Consider the following 24,832-nt stretch of genomic DNA (forward strand, 5'->3'; position numbering starts at 1 on the left):
ATCATACTAAATGGAGTGTCTCAGATTTATGTAGACTACAGAGTAATACGAAATGCTCTAAAACCACGTTGGCTCCTATGGCAACCCATCAGCTTCATGAATATTCATCCTACCAGAACGTTTGGGACAATAGATGTCAGCGGGTCCTTGGATGCTGCTGCTGATGCAGCCTATGGTGCGTGATTGCATTGCATTGTTTATTATTGAGAGGCAGCTGACACGAATCTGGAGGAAAAGAGCATCCCTCCTTACGCTGTTCATGACCTCCTCGTCTCCTCTCTGTCAGTCGGCACGTTCCTCACATATCATGCTAAGGTGGCTTCTACCAGCTTTTTCCCCTCACTTGGTGCGCACACGGTTTGAGCGTACGTGCCTACCATGAGTGTTATGGTGAATCGGACTGTCAATGCAGCGAGAGAAGGCATATCTAAACTGTAAGGTAATGATCGAGAGAGGAGCCTCTTCCTGTATTTGCACCAGAAGAGCCACAGCCGCCCGTGTCATGTGTATCAGTGTAATGCTTTCAGGGTTTGAGATTAGCTCCAGACTGGTCGCTCTCACTCACAGATAGGGAGCTGTGAGGTTCGTGGCAATACTTCTCAACAATAACCATCGTATTCTGGACATCTATTGCATTTGAAATTGTTCGTTCCGTCTCAATGTCATAATGGACAGGTTGCACTCCTCCATGCGTAAAAGGCTCTACAGTTTGCCACAGCATATTGGACAGAAAGCTTCTATTATGGGCGAAGGAGAAGACGGCGACAAGGACACCCGGAGGAAGAGTATTAGGATGAAACCCTTGCCGTCACCAACCTCCAGAGGAAGCTTCAAAGGCATTGGGGAGACCAGAAGTGGAGACACGGTGATCATGGAGACGGACATTGGAAGACCAACGAAGACCAGTTTAAACGGAGATTGTCGGAGATTTCGTGGCAGTCTCTCCTCCATCACCAGTCGGCATGTGCACGACTCAGACTCGGCGGAGCAGAGGCGCCTCATCACGGAAGGGGACGTCACCCCGAGCGAGGAGAGCCCCCCCGGAGCTATTGGCGGCGGGGTGGACCAGGGTGCGCAAGGCGCCAGCGGGGGTGGTGCTGGTGGTGCCCAACATGCTTCTCTTGACCAGGAATCAGGGTTCATAAAGTTGGATGGCATTGATCAAATTTTGCCGGACGACGAGAGATTGTACCAGGCAGGATTCATACACAGGCAGTTTGGGGCAATGCTGCAACCGGGGGTCAACAAGTTCTCCCTAAGGATGTTTGGGAGCGAAAAGGCGGTGGAACGGGAACAAGAGCGGGTTAAATCCGCCGGATTTTGGATAATTCACCCTTACAGTGATTTCAGGTAACTAACTCTATTGCGCTCTGGTCAGACGTCAGAGCGTCATGCGCGGATGAAGTGTAGGCAGGATGCGTTCATACACACTCACGTAGCCTACAAGGCAAATGAAATGGGTACTTTATTTTCAATTGATAATTTCACTATCTCACTATCAGGCACAATGGCAAATGCATTAGTGATAGGGTATTTAATGATGGCATAAGAAAATGCAGTCATCTCGGATATAAAAGGATACATTTGGTTTAGCCCTAATTCTGTGCATAAATGTGTGTGGAACAATTTGTTTAATGAATTGAAAACAAATAAAAAATAATTTACACGTCGGAGGATTACATAATCCCATGATATTTACTCTTCATTTTAAATGTATTTATTAGACATCAGCTATAATATAGCTATTCAACATTGGAAATAGAACGATAAAGTCAAAACAGTCAAATAAATGTAATGTAGGCCAATATATACGTGGCATCAGAATAATGTGTGGCAGGAACATGCCAAACATCACACACATAGATGGTTCTCAAAGGTGTCTGTTCAGTTTAAAAAACAGAATCAATCGAAGTGCACCAATGTAATGTTCTCTCTTTTTCATTAAATCCAAGTTATATTCAGGGAAATGATTTAACACTAATCAATGTACAGCAACTCTATTGGCTTTATGTGAGGTGATGTGCTAATGACTGAATAATCCCCCCCCCCCCCCCCCCACACACACACACACACACTAGTATTTAAGGTTTCAGGTTTCATGTGTTCAAAATTATCAGAACCAGTTCTACCTATAAATTACCAGTATCATTCTTCAAGTTTTCATATGAGGTATAAATGGAAGTGCAGCCACATTCTCTTGTTATTCATTAAGTATTGCCCTTGACTGTGACATTGGCTATACAGTACAGTGCATGCATGCATGTGATGCATGGCTTCAAATGTAAAGCACAGGATTGCTTAGCATTATGGACATTGTCCATTATTGATGCTATACGTCAAGGGCCTACTGGCCATATGTCCAAAACCATACAGTGAATTCTGAAGTATATCCAGAGAACGGGTGAAACATTATGGTGAAACATTATGGTGAAACATCATGGTGAAACATCATGGTGAAACATCATGGTGAAGCATCATGGTGAAGCATCATGGTGAAACATTATGGTGAAACATTATGGTGAAACATTATGGTGAAACATTATGGTGAAACATCATGGTGAAACATCATGGTGAAACATTATGGTGAAACATCATGGTGAAACATTATGGTGAAACATCATGGTGAAGCATCATGGTGAAACATTATGGTGAAACATTATGGTGAAACATCAGGGTGAAACATCAGGGTGAAACATCATGGTGAAACATCATGGTGAAACATCATGGTGAAACATTATGGTGAAACATCATGGTGAAACATTATGGTGAAACATTATGGTGAAACATCATGGTGAAGCATCATGGTGAAACATCATGGTGAAACATTATGGTGAAACATTATGGTGAAACATTATGGTGAAACATCAGGGTGAAACATTATGGTGAAACATAGCTACAGAGAGTATGATATACAGCCAAACCAATATGAATGTAGCCTGCATTTATAAAGCATTTTCACACATTTTCAAAATATGCAGTGATCTTTATAATCCCAATAATGTAATTAAGTTAATAACAACCTCTTACACAGGTTTAATTTATGTAGTGGATTGTAATCATTCAGCTCATGCATGTAATATAGGATAGATTAGGAGGGAATATTTTATTAAGGAATAATGTTTTTACTCCAAAAGTGGATTACAGTATCGCAGCAACCAGCTACAAAGTTTGATATTGCAATTGTAATATTTGTTATGCATAATTTAAATAGTAAATATATATTGTACAATATCATACTATATTAAACTATATTACAGTTGAACACAATTTGAAACAAATGATAGTAATATACATGAATGCTTATTGTTCTTTCATGTATGAGTTCAATCAAATTATCTCAAATTCATTCAACATTTGAGAGGTGATCTTAACTTACCTAGTCATCATACTTTCCAGTATTCTGATACGTTCAAAAACATTTAGGTAATTTATACATTTAGTCTCTGGCTGCCATATTGGGGATCTGTATCAGCGTTTCAAGGACAGTGAAATGGCACATGAAAACCTTTTCAAAAGTTGACCTCTGACCTCATGCTTACCTTATTTTTTTGAGGTGACACTGAATTGTCAACTTGACATAGACCATCTCTAATCATATAGTTAAAATAAAAGCCTCCAGCTATTGACATTACATGTTGGCTAATGCCTTTATTGTTACCAGATGAAACGCTAAGTGCAAACATGTATCATAGTGTTGTGAAAGACAATAGCAGAAGCCTAATTGCCCGACAGATCTTTCCCTGTCCTTGACATTGGATTTGATCTAGCTAGTTTGTCTTTGGTTCATCTACTGTACACTGATATAATGATATACAGTAATGCCTCATCCAAGCCCATCACCTGTCACACAAGCAGAAGGTGTGTCATAACAGTAGTGCTTCAAGAACAAGACCAGGTTTGTCTCGCTTGTGAGAGACAAGTCTGCGTGACGAGTGTTTACAGGCAGGCTAGGCTGGCGGCCAGAGAGGGAGAGAGGGAGCAGGCAGGCAGCAGTGTCAGGCAGGCAGATAGAGAGGCTGTGGATAGAGAGAGAAGGGCTCAGGGAAAGGAAGGCTCTCCATGGAAAACAGACTGATTTATCTGCTTGTTTCCCCATTGGTCTTGTGAATCTACACAGACATTCTGCTGCCTTCACATCACAGGATGGTGCACATTTCTCAGATGCCTGGATTACTTAGCTCAGGCTGCCAAGAAAAGAAATGGGATGTAATTTGCTTTGCCTTTGCAAGAAGTGTATGTGTCTGTGTGTGGGTGTGTGTGTGCACTGTGCAAGTGACAGTGTATAGTAGTAGAAATGCATATCAGTGTAAGTTGGGAGTTGAATCATACGATTTATTGTACCATCATTTTTGATTTGTTTCATCCAGGGTTATATTCCAACAGTGTTGAGTAACCTTCATAGTACACAGTATTCAGCAATTGGAACACTGGATTCCTTTTGTCTTATTGTCAGTATTCTGATTATGTTTACGCATTTCATACCAAGGTTATAGGATGATTTCTTTCTCAGTGGGGAGTATTGATATTCAGCCAGGGCTAGATCACAGATGCTGCAATCAATTACCTGACTGTTACCCCTCTCTCCCACCACAAGTGCCATCGTCTCCTTTCCCAATGTGACCCCTCCCACCTGTACCACTACAGTTAGCACCTCCTACACCAAAGTCACTCCTCTGTCTCCCACACCTGCAATTGCCTCCCACTCTTGCTATAATTACCTACACTCCCAACTCCACTCTTTCCCCTTATAAAGAAGTGAGACGAGAGTTACTCTATAGACAGAAGTCTGCCATTTCTATTATACCCACTCCCTCGGTATCTACAGTCTCTGACTCCCCCTGGCATCCAACACATCCTAATGTCCAGTGGCCATGCCTGCCAAGTGGCATGAGAATCAGGTCAATCACTTGCCCTGCTCAGTGTGTGTGGGAGGGTATTACTGTATATCGGCGTAATTATATTTGAAACATTTCGGCTAGCTGACAGCAGTTTACACGCTATAAAATCAGTTGACTGATTATATGGGACGTTCCTCTCACTTGTGCAATTAAAAATCTCTTTCAGTCCTGACTCATTGTTAAATGGTCTGCTATCGTTATAATTTAGTCATCCAGTTGATGCCTTTACCCTTAACATAGGTCACGATGAACATTCTGTGCTTCAGCAAGCTTAAGTGTCCCCATTGAAGTACAATACTCTGCTAATGAGTAGTCTTGAAAACCCGACTCTAAGCAACACAGTGACTAGGGTCTGGTTTCAATGATGGAATCTTTTGGCATAGAGGAACTGTCACTGCCTACGTTACTACTTTATCACCTTAAATAAACTATACAAAATAGTTGCTAGCAAGATGGAGATCACAGAGGCTATTTTTAATGAGTGCGTTTCTCAAGTGGCTAGTTTGCACTGGTTTTAGTTAAGGTAGTTGATGCAAAGGTATTGACTGCAAACTTTGGTTCTGAATCGTGACGTTCTGGCATGTCTGCCTCGTGATTTATTGGGAGTGTCCGCAGATTTTTTGTCTTCCCTTATCGATGTAGGCAGTGACGTAGTTCCTCTATGCCAAGAGTCCATCATTGAAACCAGACCCTAGTCACTGTGTTGCCTATGGTCAGGTTTTTGATACTAGCTAATGAGTGCAACTGTCTAAATGTATATGAGTTGAGCAAACAAACTACTTTTTTGCAGTGTCATCCCACTAAGCACCCTCCACTAACAGGTTGTATAGTTACAGACTTGTGTGAGAGATTGGATTAATTCTTGTTTGCGTGGAGAATCATTGTACCATCTAAATCGCTGTGAAATATATTTACCATAACCAAAAACATTGTATTTTCATCTGTTTGAAGCTGGTGTACAAAACCGAAAGTAAAATATGTAAAAACAAAACTTAAGAACTGGAAGCATAGCAATAGCGAACATAGAACAGATCTACTGCTTCTTAGACTTGCTTTCAAAGAGAATGACATATCTATAACTCACATTTCTATGTGAATTTGGTCAGGTCACCCAAAAAGTTGCATATTGCAGCTTTAAAAGAGGAGGATTATGATAATGAGGAAGTGTTTGTTTCTGTGTTGTTGCCATAGAATAAACACAAAATAGTGCCCCTGGCAGGCATATTGACTACAATCAGAGACAGAAATAACACATGGCTGAAATTAAAGTATAGAAGGAGATGAAGGATTATCTTGTAATGGGCATGGTTGGAGAAGTCAGAACTCTGTGATTGAGTTTCAATTTCCCTGGCTGCACCAAAGCCTTTGCTATTTAATATTGTCATTATAAGCACAAATTAAAGTGTCACTGGGAGTCACACACAGTCATGACTACAGAAATTCAGCAATATTTTCTCTTCTCAACTATTGTATAACTTTGAGAGGGAGAGGAGGAGCACAGCACATCTTCTGATGGGAAAAGACGGCTTAAAAATGGCATCGTAATCCAATCTAAAGGCTCATTTCCAGAGCCAAAGCTGTACAGCCTCATTTCTGCTCATTGCTGAACATGAGTCTTCTTCCTTCCTGTGGGGAAGTGATGTAGTCAGCCAGCCAGCCAACCAGCCTGCAGCAGATGTGATTGATTGGTGTTTTGTATGGGGTGAATCAGTGAGAGATTTGGCAAGGTTAATGACGGATGATGTGGCAGCAAAACGTTATTCTCCAATCTTTAAGTACCTTTTAATAACCTTGTAATTCAGCAGCACCCTTAACGATGCATCATCAGTAGTAGTATACTGTTTAATACTGCCGTATCCCCACGGAGTTGGAAAAATACAAGATTTTTAACATGAAAGCTTATTTTGGTTTTAAAGACTCTATTAAGCATAAAACAGTGCTGCCAACCCAATCAGAAGAGGGGGTTAACCTGGCCTGCTGTGTCTGTCAATCAGTCGACTTCCTCCCTCCGTCTCACCCTCTGCCAGGAGATTCCCTGTTCAAACCTTCAAATCCCACATCTCAACTGGCGTTTTATTCATCCTGCATAACCATCACCATCTCCCCAAAGAGATTTCACTCGGCAGTAAAAAAAGGCCTCTAAAAAGGCATCTTCTAGTTCCTTCTCCTGTTACCTTTCCAGAGGAATACATTAAAGAGAAGTAGAGCAGATTTAGAAGACAGAATGCACATTACTGTAGGTTGAATGCATTTCAAGGGCCAAGAAACACCTTTATGTCCAAATGTGCATTAGCAGAAATACTTCCTTCTGAATGCATATTGTAACACCCATTAGTTCAGCTTGCTTTAGCTCCCCATGACAGGGTTATTATCCTGTTTCTAAAATACATCTCTGTTTGGAAATGTAGTGTAGCGATCAGCCTGTAAAACTGGGATAAGAGTTGTGCTTGTCATTATGAAGCTAAAGGGGAATGCTTGCTGCTGAATCAAAACTGTTGCTCTGGAAATGCAAATGTTTCAGCAGCTCAAAAGTAAATATATGAAATGTCCCTTGTATTCCAGTCTGGACAAGTATTCTGTGTGTATAAAGGCTTCAGTTTGTATCCCCTTTTTGGTTCATCCAAACAATAATGGTATCCCAATTCAGAATGAGGTCGTATAACTGACTCCACCTTTTCTATTTTGTGTACATAAATGAAGATTGCACATTGAATGAAAGCAAAACTGTATTTGTATGGTGGCTCGTCATATTGATCTTGTGACAGTGCTTTATAAATGTGTCTGTTGGAAGCACAACAAATAGCTTGTCATACAGAAATTCAGCTTTGCCTGTTCAGTCATTGATTGTTTCATAGGTTGAGAAAACTTTAGGCTAAATCAATGTAAAGTAGACTGTTTCTAATACACTATAGTGACTGGGTAATAAAACCTCTCGGAAAATTTCCATTTGAATGACAAATGACACAGGTTTAATACATGGCTGCAATGCTCTAGTACTGTTCCTCTGCTTGCTGACACACACGCTCGCACACACACACTTTATCGCTCTCTCTCGACTTGCTCGTAGCTCAGGTAGAAAGGGAGGGGGTGGGATCAGATGACAGTGTTGTCTACGTTCAGCCAGGTTGAGTACAGTTGATTTGAGGGTGCGTTTTCATATTGATTTGTTTGGGTCTTACGGGACCTCTAGCTTGTCATTGGGTGATTTATAGAAAATGAGCTGGGAGGAAATAATGCAGTCTCTCCACCCTGCTTGGTGGCCACATGCAGCCGTAGGCTCGGACTGACTGCTCAAACCCAATTGGTGGGTGTTGAGAGTGAGAGTCGCCCCCGGCTCCGGCCCCCAGCCAGCCCCCATGGAGCATGTCTCCCCTCTCCTCTGCACGGCACACCACAGTACAGTGCTAATAGCCTATGGAGTAGGGGATGCCATAGTGGGGAAATGGGTGCGGCGGGAGGAGTCATTGCACCCTTTTTTAATTTAGTGAAGGTAAAGCACAGGATTAGCGAGAGCTCTGGGTCTGGCCGAGCCTGAGAGTGGGGTAATCAAAAGAGGCTGCTGCCGTGTCCATCCACCAATATTAGAAGCACACATCACATCACAGGAGATTATTACAACACAATTTATTTAATGGAGGGAGGATGGGATGGAGAGGCTGAGGGTGGGCCGTGCCGTGGGGGCGGGCTGCCAGTCAACGTGGCACGGCGGCAGAGTGATTGAAATGTACCGTGTTACCTCAGTACACTTGTGGGACCGTGACACGCAAAGCAAACACGCCTCATTTGAGAATATATGTATATATGTATGTCAATGTATGTATGTCAATGTATTTTTTTCCTATTATGTCATTTAATTAGAAATTAACAATAGCGTTGGTAATCTGCGGGGGTGAGATTATATTGATTGATATAAATTTTTTTAATGTATTTTTGTCACCTGGCAAATACTGTGTTGGTTCGTTGTGTGTCCATCCCATTGCACTGTCCTCTGCAACGTCAATTTATAATCTCACCAGGTGGATTCACAACCCCAGACAGCCCAGATCCATTCACGACTTTTTCTTCTTTTAACACTTTTCACTATCAAATGTGTTTTTCCTGCCGCTAGACGTCTGTGATTATTGTTCCGCGGACCAGTGGTAAATATGTCAGTTTCAGTTATCTCAACGTTTCAGGGGCAGTGTTGTGTGATGTGAAAAAGTTATTTTTATCTCTATTCATCACCCTACAGTGAAGGAGAAAGTCTCAAGCCCTGTGTGTGTGTGTGTGTGTGTGTGTGTGTGTGTGTGTGTGTGTGTGTGTGTGTGTGTGTGTGTGTGTGTGTGTGTGTGTGTGTGTGTGTGTGTGTGTGTGTGTGTGTGTGTGTGTGTGTGTGTGTGTGTGACATCTAGGTGACCTAGAGCTCTACAGCCTGCTAGGCATAACTATCCCCAGGCCATTTGGATAAAAGACCTGTGATAGGAGAATATAGAATGAACTAGCATTCCCACATGAGATAGGGAGAGGGAGTCTAGATTTTCTGACTAAAATCTATGTGGATTACAGTCAGATATCATTGTGGTGATGTTTCTTAATCTGGGGACATGATGGCAGCCTTGTGAAATTAACAGCAAACTTTCTTGAAGAAATAAAAGTTTGATTTGTAATCATCAAAGCCAGCTGAAGCAGTAATTACCATTGCTGCAGGTTCCAGTGACACATTACTGAACACATTACTGAACACATTACTGTGTGTATCAGTGACGTGCGGGGAGGTCGGTGGCTGGTGAGGCACTAGCTATTATCAAAGCCAGATTTACTCACAAATAAACCTTGCTGAAGCCCAAGTTCACCATACAACAGATAGCTTCAACAACCAGAGTGACATAGGCTATTAACCGAAATTGACAAAAATATTCACCAAATGTAGGCCTAAATACAAATGTAGCCAAGATACACAAGCGATAGCCTCCGATGGCCGAATATTTCATATCATCCGACGCTGCTCAACTCAGCCCCACCATATCATAGACCGATGTACCCAATCACAATTACAAACAATAGGTGGCATTAAAATACCAGTATATGGACACAATTCCACTAATGCACCGCATGTGCAAGCAGGCACACACACATATTATGAGAAATATTATTACACACACATATAATTAATAATATTTCTGTCACATCCTGATCTGTTTCACCTGTCCTCGTTATTGTCTCCACCCCCTCCAGGTGTCGCTTGTTTTCCCCAGTGTATTTATCCCTGTGTTTCCTGTCTCTCTGTGCCAGTGTATTTATCCCTGTGTTTCCTGTCTCTCTGGGCCAGTGTATTTATCCCTGTGTTTCCTGTCTCTCTGGGCCAGTGTATTTATCCCTGTGTTTCATGTCTCTCTGGGCCAGTGTATTTATCCCTGTGTTTCCTGTCTCTCTGTGCCAGTTCGTCTTGTATGTTAGTCAAGTCAACCAGTGTGTTTTTCCCGTACTCCTTTTGCTATTCTCTTTTTGCTAGTCCTCCCGGTTTTGACTCCTGCCTGACTCTGGACTTCTTTCCCGCCTGCCTGATCATCCTGCCTGGCCTGACCTTGATTCTGCCTGCCCTTCGGTACCTTTTGGACTGGTTTTGACCCTTTTGCCTGTCCACGACCATTCTCTTGCCTTCCCCTATTGGATTAATAAATATTGTAAGACTCCAACCATCTGCCTCCTGTGTCTGCATCTGGGTCTCGCCTTGTGTCATGATAATTTCTAACGGTCCAATTATCACGTTTCAGGTAAGACCCAAATGCAGACTGTGTCGAAGTAAGAATGTTTATTACAGCAACGGGGCAGGCAAATGACAGGTCAAGGCAAGCAGGTGTCGATAATCCAGAGAAGTGGGGCAAAGGTACAGGATGGCAGGCTGGCTCAGGGTGGGCAGAAAATGTAAAAATAATCAAGAGACAGGAACAGAGGGCAACGCCGCATGGCGTCCTACCTGGGCGCATAAATGGTTGAGTGGGGTGCTGGCGTTGGAACTCAGAGATGAGGCCTCGGTCCAGGATGTCCCTTGCAGAGACCCAACACCTCTCCTTCAGGCCATAACCCTCCCAGTCAACCAGGTACTGGAATCCCCTGCCCCGAGGTCGAACCTACAGGAGACGCCTCACCATGTATGCCGGTTGGCCGTCGATGAGACGGAGAGAGGGGTGGGCCTGGAAACAGGAGACAAAGGGCTGTGAGACATGGGTTTACATCTAGACACATGAAAAGTAGGAAGTATACGGAGGGTATGAGGCAACAGAGGACAAACAGCAGAGGAGGTAATGATCTTGGAGCAGGGTAGAATGGTGTCGGCTTCCGGAGGTGTAGCCGCAGGGCTATAGCGGCGTGCCAGCACATCAGGCTTGACATTCTTGGGTACCGGTCGGTGTTGCGGAAGCGAAGTGGCCCGGGCCTTACTGAACCCCTCCCGGAGGTCCTGGTACTCCGCAGGAATGGCAGAGAGGTCCGGGGCAATTTCCAAGCCCTCAAGAAGAAGTCCCGGGGCAGGCAGCGCTGACTTCAAGCAATGAGTGTGGCAGAATTGGCTCAAGCCCACAATGACACCAGTAGACCAGTCAATAGAGGGATTGTATCGCTGGAGCTAAGAGAATCCCAATACCACGGGAACCTGCGGAGACTCAATTAGCAGGAATTGGATCATCTCGCTGTGGTTCCCCGACACTCGTAGGTTGATGGGGGTGGCATGGTGGGTGACCCGGCCTATAGAGCGCCCGTCCAGCGCTCTAACACCCATGGGAATGGAGAGGGGTTGAGTGGGGATGCCCAGCTCGGACGCCAGTTTAACGTCCATAAGGCTCATATCGGCCTCCGAGTCGATGAGTATCTGGAGAGACTTGGAACTGATCGCCCCACAGCAGGGTGACATAAAGAGGGGGGCGAGTAAAGGGAGAAGCAAAATTATCTTTAAGACCCACCAGAGTACTCATTCCTACAAATGAGCTAAGTCTCTTGAAGGGACAGGTAGACACATAATGACCGGCAGTACCACGATACAGACAACTCTGGGTGTTAAGTCTGCGTATGCGTTCGGCTGGAGACAGCCTAATCCTGCCAAGCTGCATTGGCTCGGGAAGAGGCAAATCGGCAGTCTTCGGAGGCTCATGGAGGATCTCAGGTAAGCTCGGATCCTCTCGGGGACGTAGACGCCGGGGACTTCCGGAGTTCGTCAGATGCAGGATGGGATCCTTGAGTGAGTGATTGGGACCACAATCAGACCTCTTCCCCCTCCTACGTTCCCGTAGCCGTTCATCGATCTGGATGGTTAAGGCGATGAGTGAGCTGAGATTCGTCGGTAGTTCCCGGGCTGCAAGCTCGTCCTTTAATTCCTACGATAATCCGTGCAGGAACGGGTCGAACATCGCTTCCGGGTTCCAGGCACCCTCCGCTGCTAGCGTACGGAAATCCACCGCATAGTCTGCCACACTGAGGGAGTCCTGCCGAAACTGGAGTAGCTTCCGGGCAGCCTCTCTCCCGGACACCGGAGCCTCAAACTTTTTTCTCTTCCACGAATCCCTCCAGACTGAAGCATACGGCCGACTGTTGTTCCCAAATGGCTGTAGCCCAGGCAAGGGCCCTCCCGGACATAAGCGTGATGAGGTACACTATCTTCGAGCGGTCCGAGGGGAAGGAGGAAGGCTGCAGCTCCATGACGAGGGAACACTGAGCGAGAAACGCCCTACAGGTGCCCGAGTCTCCATCGAAGCGGGGTTCCCGGGAAACCGGGGTTACGGTGCTGCTACCAGCCGGGTTACTGAGGGGCTGGGAGGTTATTTTCGTGGTAGGGTGCCTAGTAGACAACCCACGGAATTGCTCCCGCAATGTGTCCAATGCTTGGTCATGCCGTTCAGCCACGGTCTGGAACCCTTCCATCAGACCGCGAAGCAACTCCTTGTGCCTATCAATGGTGGCTCCTTGGGAGGAGATGGCATTGCGGAGCTGGTCCAAGTCTGCTGGGTCAGTCATGGCCAGTTCGTACTATCACGTTTCAGGTAAGATCCAAATGCAGACTGACTGTGTTGAATTTACAATGTTTATTACAGCAACAGGGGCAGGCAAACGACAGGGCAAGGCAGGCAGGGGTTGATAATCCAGAGAAGTGGGGCAAAGGTACAGGACGGCAGGCAGGGGTTGATAATCCAGAGAAGTGGGGCAAAGGTACAGGACGGCAGGCAGGCAGGCTCAGGGTCAGGTCAGGCAGAAGTCGGTAATCCTGAGTAGTGGGGCAAAGGTACAGGACGGCAGGCAGGGTTAAGGCGGGCAGAAAAGGTCAAAACTGGGAAAACCAGGAACAATCAAGAGACAGGAACAGAGGGAAAAACGCTGGTAGGCTTGACGAAACAAAACGAACTGGCACCAGACAAACAGAGAACACAGGTATAAATACACAGGGGATAATGAGGAAGATGGTCGACACCTGGAGGGGGGTGGAGATAAGCACAAAGACAGGTGAAACAGATCAGGGCATGACACCAATGCAGCCGCTTTTATCTCAATATCAAATCGTATCTGGGTAACAATTAAGTACCTTACTGTAATTGTTTTTCAATTGAAATGGTCAAAAATAAAAACAAAAATACGAAAAGAATAATAGCTTCTCAGCAAAAACAAATTTCTCAAGCAAGAATTTTGATAGGACTGCCTGGGAGTGGTCTGAGAGAGGGGCCTCATTGCATGAGCCTAATAGGAGGGATATGTAACCTGATAACTAATTGTTATTGGCAGAGAGAAGGGCAAACTCTCTTTGTTATTGGTCTATTAATGTATATTGCCTGGACCTCCTGAGTGATGCAGTGGTCTAAGGCACTGCATCACAGTGATCGAGGCGTCACTACAGATCCGGGTTTGATCCCGGGCTGTGTTGCAGCCGTCCGCGACCGGGAGACGTCAATTCAACGTCTATTCACATTGATTCAACGTAACTTCATTGTAATGACGTGGAAACAACGCTGATTCAACCAATGTGTGCCCAGTGGGTTAGCATTGTGCATGGTCACATGTTGTTTTTGCTGCTCATTTGTCTTGTGGGGTATGCATGGGTCTCCGAGCTGTGTGTTAATAGTTTAAACAGACAGCTCGGTGCATTCAGCTTGTCAACACTTCTTACAAAAACAAGTAGTGATGAAGTAAATCTCTCCTCCACTTTGAGCCATGAGTGATTGACATGCATATCATTAATGTTAGCTCTCCGTGTACATTTAAGGGCCAGCCTTGCTGCCCTATTCTGAGCCATTTGTAAAGTCCCTCTTTGTGACCACATGACTGAACAGTAGTCCAGGTGTGACAAAACTAGGGCCTGTAGGGCCTGGTCAAACACTATTTTTTCAAAAGGTTTACCTAGGGATGGTAACATGCTGATTGGTTGGCTATTTGAGCCAGCATTCTTAGGTAGCGGAATGACTTTTGCAAATAGGAGTGGCAATAATTTACCATCCAAGTTGTCAGATCACAGTGTCTTGTCATTGTTGATAGACAACAATAATTTTTTCACCTCTTCCACACTCACTTTACGGAATTCAAAATGATGCTTGTCTTTCAACATTTGATCAGTTATACTTGGATGTGTAGTGTCAGCATCTGTTGCTGGCATGTCATCCCTAAGTTTGCTAATCTTGCCAATGAAAAAATCATTAAAGTAATTGACAATATCAGTGGGTTTTGTGATGCATGAGCCATCTGATTAAATGAATGATGGAGCTGAGTTTGTCTTTTTGCCCAAAATGGTCATTTAAGGTGCTCCATAGCTTTTTACTGTCATTCTTTATATAATTTATCTTTGTTTCATAGTCTAGTTTAGGCACATAATTTCTCAATTTGCAGTACGTTCGCCAATCGGTTGTGCAGCCAGACTTATTTGCCATTCCTTATGCCTCATCCCTCTCAACCATACCATTTTTAAATTCTTCATCAATCCACAGGGATTTAACAGTTTTTACAGTCATTTTCTTAATGGGTGCAAGCTCATTAGTAACTGGAATAAGCAATGTCATAAATGTGTCAAGTGTCTGGTTGCTCCTCATTACACACCACAGATCAACAACATAGGAATCACTACAAAACTTATTGTATGACCTCTTATACACTATATTATGCCCAGCCTTTGGAACTTTGGTTTTCCTAGATATGGCTACTATATTGTGATCACTACATCCGATGGATCTAGATACTGCTTTCAAGCTAATTTCTGCAGCATTAGTGAAGATGTGTTCAATATACAGTATGTTAATGGTTTCATTCCTGTGCTGTTTCTAACTACCCTGGTAGGTTGACTTATAACCTGAACCAGGTTGCAGGCACTGGTTACAGTTTGAAGCTTTTTCTTGAGTGGGCAGCTTGATGAAAGCCAGTCATTATTTAAATCACCCAGAAAATATACCTCTCTGTTGATATCACATACATTATCAAGCATTTCACACATGTTATCCAGATACTGACTGTTAGCACTTGGTGGTCTATAGCAGCTTCCCACCAGAATGGGCTTTAGGTGAGGCAGATGAACCTGTAGCCATATTACTTCAACAGTATTTAACATGAGGTCCTCTCTAAGCTTTACAGGAATGTGGCTCTGAATATATATACAGCAACACTTCCACCATTGGCATTTCTGTCTTTTCTGTAGATGTTATAACCATGTATTGCTACCACCACTGTATCATCAAAGGTATTATTATCTAAGTGAGTTTCAGAGATAGTCAGAAAATGAAATTATGAGAAGAGCAGGCAGTACAGGTGAAAACAGTACAGGTTATTTTTGTTCATACCACTCCTGTGGTACGATCTGATGATTTTCTGTTCCTTCTTCTGAGGAAGGTCAGGAAGCCAGCTGTTTTTTTATTTATTTAACCTGTATTTAACAAGGCATGTCAGTTAAGAACAATTTCTTATTTACAATGACGGCCTACCCCGGCCAAACCCTCCCCTAACCCAGACAATGCTGGGCCAATTGTGCGCTACGCTATGGGACTCCGGATCACGGCCGGTTGTGATACAGCCCGGGATCGAACTCTGGTCTGTAGTGACGCCTCTAGCACTGTGATGCAGTGCATTCAAACGCTGCATCACTCAAAAGAAGATGTATAGTGTCCATTTTGTCAGGTTGTTTTTACTCGCTCTCTAGCTTCCTTACGCAGTTTACGAGATGAGCAACACATTATGTAGACACGCCCAAATAAGCAGTGCTTTTCCCACACAGCTTGTTTAAGCCTTAAAGGCAATATGCCAGCGCAAAATAAGAAATCCGCTCAATGCATGGAATGGAGCTAGTGTAAGCAGCCAGGCCTATACCTACCCTGTCCATCAACAGTGACGGCAGTCAGGAACGGTGGTGTGTCAACGATTTGAATGGATGGGAAGGTAGGCAGGTCGACAAGAGCATTTGATGCAGTTTTAGCACATTTGTGGATTTTGGGCATGAAAAACACCAAACTCATTGTGAAAAAACATTACATTGCATAAAAGAATGGCAATTTTGTATATAATAGATTTTTTCTTTCGTATATAATTGAATTTCTTTTTCTTTTGATACAGCTTTTTTATTAGATTAGAACAGTATAGGGCCTACCCTGACTGCACGTCACTGGTCTCTCTCCGGCAGCGCCCCATTCTACACGCACCCACACACACACACACACTTTCTCTCTCTCTCCTGCTGAAGAGGAGCATGCATAAAAGAGAGACAATATTTTGAGTCCTATTTTTTTAATCATCTACCATAAGCGAGCTATTAATAGTGAGTGTCTGTAGAGAGTGATTGTCTATACACTGAGAGAACAAAACATTAAGAACACCTCGTTCCATGACATAGACTGACCAGATGAAAGCTATGATCCCTTATTGATGTCACATGCTAAACCCACTTAAATCAGTGTAGATGAAGGGGAGGAGACCGGTTTTAAGGCTTGAGACAATTGAGAGATTGTGTATGTGTGCCATTCAGAGGGTGAATGGGCAAGACAAAAGATTTAAGTGCCTTTGAACGGGGTATGGTTATAGGTGCCAGGCGCACCGGTTTGAGTGTGTCAAGAACTGCAACGCTGCAGGGATTTTCACACTCAACAGTTTCCTGTGTGAATCAAGAATGGTCCACCACCCAAAGGACATCCAGCCAAATTAACACAAATGTGGGAAGCATTGGAGTCAACATAGGCCAGCATCCCTGTGGAAATCTTTCGACACATTGTAGAGTCCATGCCCCGGGTTGCACAGAGTGAGTGTGTAGAGAGGGAGTGTCTGTAGATCGTGTCTATACAGAGTGAGTGTCTGTAGAGAGTGAGTGTCTGTAGAGAGTGTCTATACAGAGTGAGTGTCTGTAGATAGTGGCTATACAGAGTGAGTGTCTGTAGATAGTGTCTATACAGAGTGAGTGTCTGTAGAGAGTGTCTATACAGAGTGAGTGTCTGTAGATAGTGAGTGTCTGTAGATAGTGTCTATACAGAGTGAGTGTGTAGATAGTGAGTGTCTGTAGAGAGTGTCTATACAGAGTGAGTGTCTGTAGAGAGTGAGTGTCTGTAGATAGTGTCTATACAGAGTGAGTGTCTGTAGAGAGTGAGTGTATGTAGATAGTGTCTATACAGAGTGAGTGTCTGTAGATAGTGAGTGTCTGTAGATAGTGTCTATACAGAGTGAGTGGCTATACAGAGTGAGTGTCTGTAGATAGTGTCTATACAGAGTGAGTGTCTGTAGAGAGTGTCTATACAGAGTGAGTGTCTGTAGATAGTGTCTATACAGAGTGAGTGTGTAGATAGTGAGTGTCTGTAGAGAGTGTCTATACAGAGTGAGTGTCTGTAGAGAGTGAGTGTCTGTAGATAGTGTCTATACAGAGTGAGTGTCTGTAGAGAGTGAGTGTATGTAGATAGTGTCTATACAGAGTGAGTGTCTGTAGATAGTGAGTGTCTGTAGATAGTGTCTATACAGAGTGAGTGTCTGTAGAGAGTGAGTGTCTGTAGATAGTGTCTATACAGAGTGAGTGTCTGTAGAGAGTGAGTGTCTGTAGATAGTGTCTATACAGAGTGAGTGTCTGTAGAGAGTGAGTGTCTGTAGATAGTGTCTATACAGAGTGAGTGTGTAGAGAGTGAGTGTCTGTAGATAGTGTCTATACAGAGTGAGTGTCTGTAGAGAGTGAGTGTCTGTAGATAGTGTCTATACAGAGTGAGTGTGTAGAGAGTGAGTGTCTGTAGATAGTGTCTATACAGAGTGATTGTTTGTAGAGAGTGAGTGTCTGTAGATAGTGGCTATACAGAGTGAGTGTCTGTAGATAGTGTCTATACAGAGTGAGTGTGTAGAGAGTGGCTATACAGAGTGAGTGTCTGTAGATAGTGAGTGTCTGTAGATAGTGTCTATACAGAGTGAGTGTGTAGAGAGTGAGTGTCTGTAGATAGTGTCTATACAGAGTGAGTGTCTGTAGAGAGTGAGTGTCTGTAGATAGTGTCTATACAGAGTGACTGTCTGTAGAGAGTGTCTATACAGAGTGAGTGTCTGTAGAGAGTGGCTATACAGAGTGAGTGTGTAGAGAGTGAGTGTCTGTAGATCGTGTCTATACAGAGTGAGTGTCTGTAGAGAGTGAGTGTCTGTAGAGATTGTCTATACAGAGTGAGTGTCTGTAGAGAGTGTCTATACAGAGTGACTGTCTGTAGAGAGTGAGTGTCTGTAGAGATTGTCTATACAGAGTGAGTGTCTGTAGATAGTGTCTATACAGAGTGAGTGTCTGTAGAGAGTGTCTATACAGAGTGAGTGTGTAGAGAGTGAGTGTCTGTAGATAGTGTCTATACAGAGTGAGTGTCTGTAGAGAGTGTCTATACAGAGTGAGTGTGTAGAGAGTGTCTATACAGAGTGAGTGTGTAGAGAGTGAGTGTCTGTAGATCGTGTCTATACAGAGCGAGTGTCTGTAGAGAGTGAGTGTCTGTAGTTAGTGTCTATACAGAGTGAGTGTCTGTAGAGAGTGTCTATACAGAGTGAGTGTGTAGAGAGTGAGTGTCTGTAGATCGTGTCTATACAGAGTGAGTGTCTGTGGAGAGTGAGTGTCTGTAGAGATTGTCTATACAGAGTGAGTGTCTGTAGAGAGTGAGTGTCTGTAGATAGTGTCTATACAGAGTGAGTGTCTGTGGAGAGTGAGTGTCTGTAGATAGTGTCTATACAGAGTGAGTGTCTGTAGAGAGGGAGTGTCTGTAGAGATTGTCTATACAGAGTGAGTGTCTGTAGAGAGTGAGTGTCTGTAGATAGTGTCTATACAGAGTGAGTGTCTGGAGAGTGAGTGTCTGTAGAGATTGTCTATACAGAGTGAGTGTCTGTAGAGAGTGAGTGTCTGTAGTTAGTGTCTATACAGAGTGAGTGTCTGTAGAGAGTGTCTATACAGAGTGAGTGTGTAGAGAGTGAGTGTCTGTAGTTAGTGTCTATACAGAGTGAGTGTCTGTAGAGAGTGTCTATACAGAGTGAGTGTGTAGAGAGTGAGTGTCTGTAGATCGTGTCTATACAGAGTGAGTGTCTGTGGAGAGTGAGTGTCTGTAGAGATTGTCTATACAGAGTGAGTGTCTGTAGAGAGTGTCTATACAGAGTGAGTGTCTGTAGAGAGTGAGTGTCTGTAGATAGTGTCTATACAGAGTGAGTGTCTGTGGAGAGTGAGTGTCTGTAGATAGTGTCTATACAGAGTGAGTGTCTGTAGAGAGGGAGTGTCTGTAGAGATTGTCTATACAGAGTGAGTGTCTGTAGAGAGTGAGTGTCTGTAGATAGTGTCTATACAGAGTGAGTGTCTGTGGAGAGTGAGTGTCTGTAGAGATTGTCTATACAGAGTGAGTGTCTATACAGAGTGCAGAGTGAGTGTCTGTAGATAGTGTCTATACAGAGTGAGTGTCTGTAGATAGTGTCTATACAGAGTGAGTGTCTGTAGATAGTGTCTATACAGAGTGAGTGTCTTTCGAGAGTAAGTGTATATAGATAGTGTCTATATAAAGTGAGTCTCTGTAGATAGTGTGTCTGTAGAAGTTATTTTGATAGTGAGTGTCTATAGATAGTGAATGTGTCACGTTCTGACCTTAGTTCCTTTTTTATGTCTCTATTTTGGTTTGGTCAGGGCGTGAGTTGGGGTGGGCATTCTATGTTTTGTGTTCTATGTTTTCTATTTCTGTGTGTTTGGCCGGGTGTGGTTCTCAATCAGAGGCAGCTGTCTATCGTTGTCTCTGATTGAGAACCATACTTAGGTAGCCTTTTCCCACCTGTGTTTTGTGGGTAGTTGTTTTCTGTCTTTGTGTCTGTACCAGACAGGACTGTTTCGTTTCATTCTCTTTGTTGTTTTGTTTAGTGTTCTGTTTTAATAAATTAACATGAACACTTACCACGCTGCGCTTTGGTCCGATGATTCCACTTCATCTTCAGACGACGAACGTTACAGAATGTCTATATAAAGTGAGTGTCTGTAGATAGTCTGTAGATAGTGAGTGTGTATAGATAGTGAGTGTCTATAGATAGTGTCTGTTGATATTGTCTTTAGATAGTGTCTGTAGATAGTGAGTGTCTTTAGATAGTGTCTGTTGATAGTGTCTGTAGATAGTGAGTGTCTGGGCCTCTGTCCCAGTCTCAAATCTCTGGAAGACTGAAACAGGTTTCCCTCAAGAATTTCTCTGTATTTAGCGCCATCCATCATTCCTTCAATTCTGACCAGTTTCCCAGTCCCTGCCAATGAAAACATCCCCACAGCATGATGCTGTCACCACCATGCTTCGCTGTGGGGATGCTGTTCTCGGGGTGATGAGAGGTGTTGGGTTTGCGCCAGACATATCGTTTTCCTTGATGGCCAGAAAGCTCAATTTTAGTCTCTACTGACCAGAGTACCTTCTTCCATATGTTTGGGGAGTCTCCCACATGCCTTTTAGCGAACACCAAACGTGTTTGCTTATTTTTTCTTTAAGCAATGGCTTTTTACTGGCCACTCTTCCGTAGGCCAGGTCGCAGTTGTAAATGAGAACTTGTTTTCAACTAGCCTACCTGGTTAAATAAAGGTGAAATAAATAAAGCCCAGCTCTGTGGAGTGTACGGCTTAAAGTGGTCCTATGGACAGATACTCCAATCTCCGCTGTGGATCTTTGCAGCTCCTTCAGGGTTATCTTTGGTCTCTTTGTTGCCTCTCTGATTAATGCCCTCCTTGCCTGGTCCGTGAGTTTTGGTGGGCGGCCCTCTCCTGGCAGGTTTGTTGTGGTGCCATATTCATTCCATTTTTTAAATAATGTATTTAATGGTGCTCTGTGGGATGTTCAAAGTTTCTGATATTTTTTTATAACCCAACCCTGATCTGTACTTCTCCACAACTTTGTCGCTGACCTGTTTGGAGGTCTTGGTCTTCATGGTGTCGCTTGCTTGGTGGTGTCCCTTGCTTAGTGGTGTTGCAGACTCTGGGGCCTTTCAGAACAGGTGTATATATACTGAGATCATGTGACAGATCATGTGACACTTAGATTGCACACAGGTGGATTTTATTTAACTAATTATGTGACTTCTGAAGGTAATTTGTTGCACCAGATCTTATTTGGGGGCTTCATAGCAAAAGGGGTGAATACATATGCACACACCACTTTTCAGGTTTTTATTTTTTATAGTTTTTTGAAACCTGTAATTTTTTAAATTTCACTTCACCAATATGGACTATTTTGTGTATGTCCATTACATGTAATCCAAATAAAAATCATTTTAAATTACAGGTTGTAATGCAACAAAATAGGAAGGGGGATGAATACTTTTGCAAGGCACTGTAGTGTCTATAGATAGTGAGTGTCTATAGATAGTGTCTATAGATAGTGTCAATATATAGTGACTCTCTATAGATATTGTTTATAGCTAGTGTCTATAGATAGTGAGTGTCTGTAGATATTGAGTGGCTGTAGATAGTGAGTGTCTATAGATAGCGTCTGTAGATATTGAGTGTATATATATAGTGTCTATATATAGTGTCTATAGATAGTGTCTGTAGATAGTGAGTGGCTGTAGATAGTGAGTGTCTATAGTGCGTGTCTATAGATAGTGTCTGTAGATATTGAGTGTCTATAGTGAGCGTCTATAGATAGTGTCTGTAGATATTGAGTGTCTATATATAGTGTCTATAGATAGTGTCTGTAGATAGTGTCTGTAGCTATTGAGTGTCTATATATAGTGTCTATAGATAGTGTCTGTAGATAGTGAGTGGGTGTAGATAGTGCGTGTCTGTAGATATTGAGTGTCTATATATAGTGTCTACAGATAGTGTCTATAGATAGTGTCTGTAGATATTGAGTGTCTATATATAGTGTCTATAGATAGTGTCTGTAGATAGTGTCTGTAGATATTGAGTGTCTATATATAGTGTCTATAGATAGTGTCTGTAGATAGTGTCTGTAGCTATTGTGTGTCTATATATAGTGTCTGTAGATAGTGAGTGGCTGTAGATATTGAGTATCTATATATAGTGTCTATAGATAGTGTATGTAGATAGTGCGTGTCTATAGATCGTGTCTGTAGATATTGAGTGTCTATATATAGTGTCTATAGATAGTGTCTGTAGATAGTGAGTGGCTGTAGATAGTGAGTGTCTATAGTGAGTGTATATAGATAGTGTCTGTAGATAGTGAGTGGCTGTAGATATTGAGTGTCTATAGTGAGTGTCTATAGATAGTGTCTGTAGATATTGAGTGTCTATAGATAGTGTCTGTAGATAGTGTCTGTAGATATTGAGTGTCTATATATAGTGTCTATATATAGTGTCTATAGATAGTGTCTGTAGATAGTGTCTGTAGCTATTGTGTGTCTATATATAGTGTCTGTAGATAGTGAGTGGCTGTAGATAGTGCGTGTCTATAGATCGTGTCTGTAGATATTGAGTGTCTATATATAGTGTCTATAGATAGTGTCTGTAGATAGTGAGTGGCTGTAGATAGTGAGTGTCTATAGTGAGTGTATATAGATAGTGTCTGTAGATAGTGAGTGGCTGTAGATATTGAGTGTCTATAGTGAGTGTCTATAGATAGTGTCTGTAGATATTGAGTGTCTATATATAGTGTCTATAGATAGTGTCTGTAGATAGTGTCTGTAGATAGTGAGTGTCTATAGAGAGTGAGTGTCTATAGTGAGTGTCTATAGATAGTGTCTGTAGATATTGAGTGTCTATAGATAGTGTCTATAGATAGTGTCTGTAGATAGCGAGTGGCTGTAGATATTGAGTGTCTATATATAGTGTCTATAGATAGTGTCTGTAGATATTGAGTGTCTATAGATAGTGTCTATAGATAGTGTCTGTAGATAGTGAGTGGCTGTAGATATTTGAGTGTCTATAGTGAGTGTCTATAGATAGTGTCTGTAGATATTGAGTGTCTATAGATAGTGTCTGTAGATAGTGAGTGTCTATAGAGAGTGAGTGTCTATAGATGGTGTCTGTAGATATTGGGTGTCTATATATAGTGTATGTAGATAGTGAGTGTCTATAGAGAGTGAGTGTCTATAGTGAGTGTCTATAGATAGTGTCTGTAGATATTGAGTGTCTATAGATAGTGTCTGTAGATAGTGAGTGGCTGTAGATATTGAGTGTCTATATATAGTGTCTATAGATAGTGTCTGTAGATATTGAGTGTCTATAGATAGTGTCTATAGATAGTGTCTGTAGATAGTGCGTGGCTGTAGATATTGAGTGTCTATAGTGAGTGTCTATAGATAGTGTCTGTAGATATTGAGTGTCTATATATAGTGTCTATAGATAGTGTCTGTAGATAGTGAGTGTCTATAGAGAGTGAGTGTATGTAGATAGTGTCTATAAATATTGTCTATAGATAGTGTCTGTAGATAGTGAGTGTCTATAGAGAGTGAGTGTCTGTAGATAGTGAGTGTATATAGATAGTGTCTATAGATATTGAGTGCCTATAGATAGTTTATATGGATAGTGAGTTTCTGTATATAGTGAGTGTCTATAGATAGTGAGTCTGTAGATAGTGGGTGTCTATAGATAGTGAGTGTCTATAGAGAATGAGTGTCTATGGACAATGTCTATAGACAGTGAGTGACTATGGACAATGTCTATAGATAATGAGTGACTATGGACAATGTCTATAGATAGTGAGTGACTATAGAGAGTGAGTGACTATGGACAATGTCTATAGATAGTGAGTGACTATGGACAATGTCTATAGATAGTGAGTGACTATGGACAATGTCTATAGATAGTGAGTGACTATGGACAATGTCTATAGATAGTGAGTGACTATAGAGAGTGAGTGTCTATGGACAATATCTATAGATAGTGAGTGACTATAGAGAATGAGTATCTATGGACAATGTATATAGATAGTGAGTGACTATAGAGAGTGAGTGTCTGTAGATAGTGAGTGTCTATAGATAGTGAGTGACTATGGACAATGTCTATAGATAGTGAGTGACTATGGACAATGTCTATAGATAGTGAGTGACTATAGAGAGTGAGTGTCTATGGACAATGTCTATAGATAGTGAGTGTCTATAGAGAATGAGTGTCTATGGACAATGTCTATAGATAGTGAGTGACTATGGACAATGTCTATAGATAGTGAGTGACTATGGACAATGTCTATAGATAGTGAGTGACTATAGAGAGTGAGTGACTATGGACAATGTCTATAGATAGTGAGTGACTATGGAGAGTGAGTGTCTGTAGATAGTGAGTGTCTATAGAGAATGAGTGTCTATGGACAATGTCTATAGATAGTGAGTGACTATGGACAATGTCTATAGATAGTGAGTGACTATAGAGAGTGAGTGACTATGGACAATGTCTATAGAGAGTGAGTGACTATAGAGAGTGAGTGTCTATGGACAATGTATATAGATAGTGAGTGACTATGGAGAGTGAGTGTCTGTAGATAGTGAGTGACTATAGAGAGTGAGTGTCTGTAGATAGTGAGTGACTATAGAGAGTGAGTGTCTGTAGATAG

At 42.6% G+C, this 24,832-nt stretch overlaps 1 protein-coding gene across 1 annotated transcript in view; it reads left to right on the forward strand.

Annotated features, from left to right (window-relative positions):
- Positions 1 to 667: 667 nt before the first annotated feature.
- Positions 668 to 24,832, forward strand: part of hcn4 (hyperpolarization activated cyclic nucleotide-gated potassium channel 4) — an 88,414-nt gene continuing 64,249 nt past the window's right edge. The window contains exon 1 of the mRNA XM_038969734.1: positions 668 to 1,350. Within this exon, the coding sequence (XP_038825662.1) occupies positions 668 to 1,350 (683 nt within the window). The remainder of the gene's footprint in view (positions 1,351 to 24,832) is intronic.

This window comes from Salvelinus namaycush, chromosome 30 (assembly GCF_016432855.1).
Source record: "Salvelinus namaycush isolate Seneca chromosome 30, SaNama_1.0, whole genome shotgun sequence".
In the NCBI taxonomy this organism is placed as follows: Eukaryota; Metazoa; Chordata; class Actinopteri; order Salmoniformes; family Salmonidae; genus Salvelinus; species Salvelinus namaycush.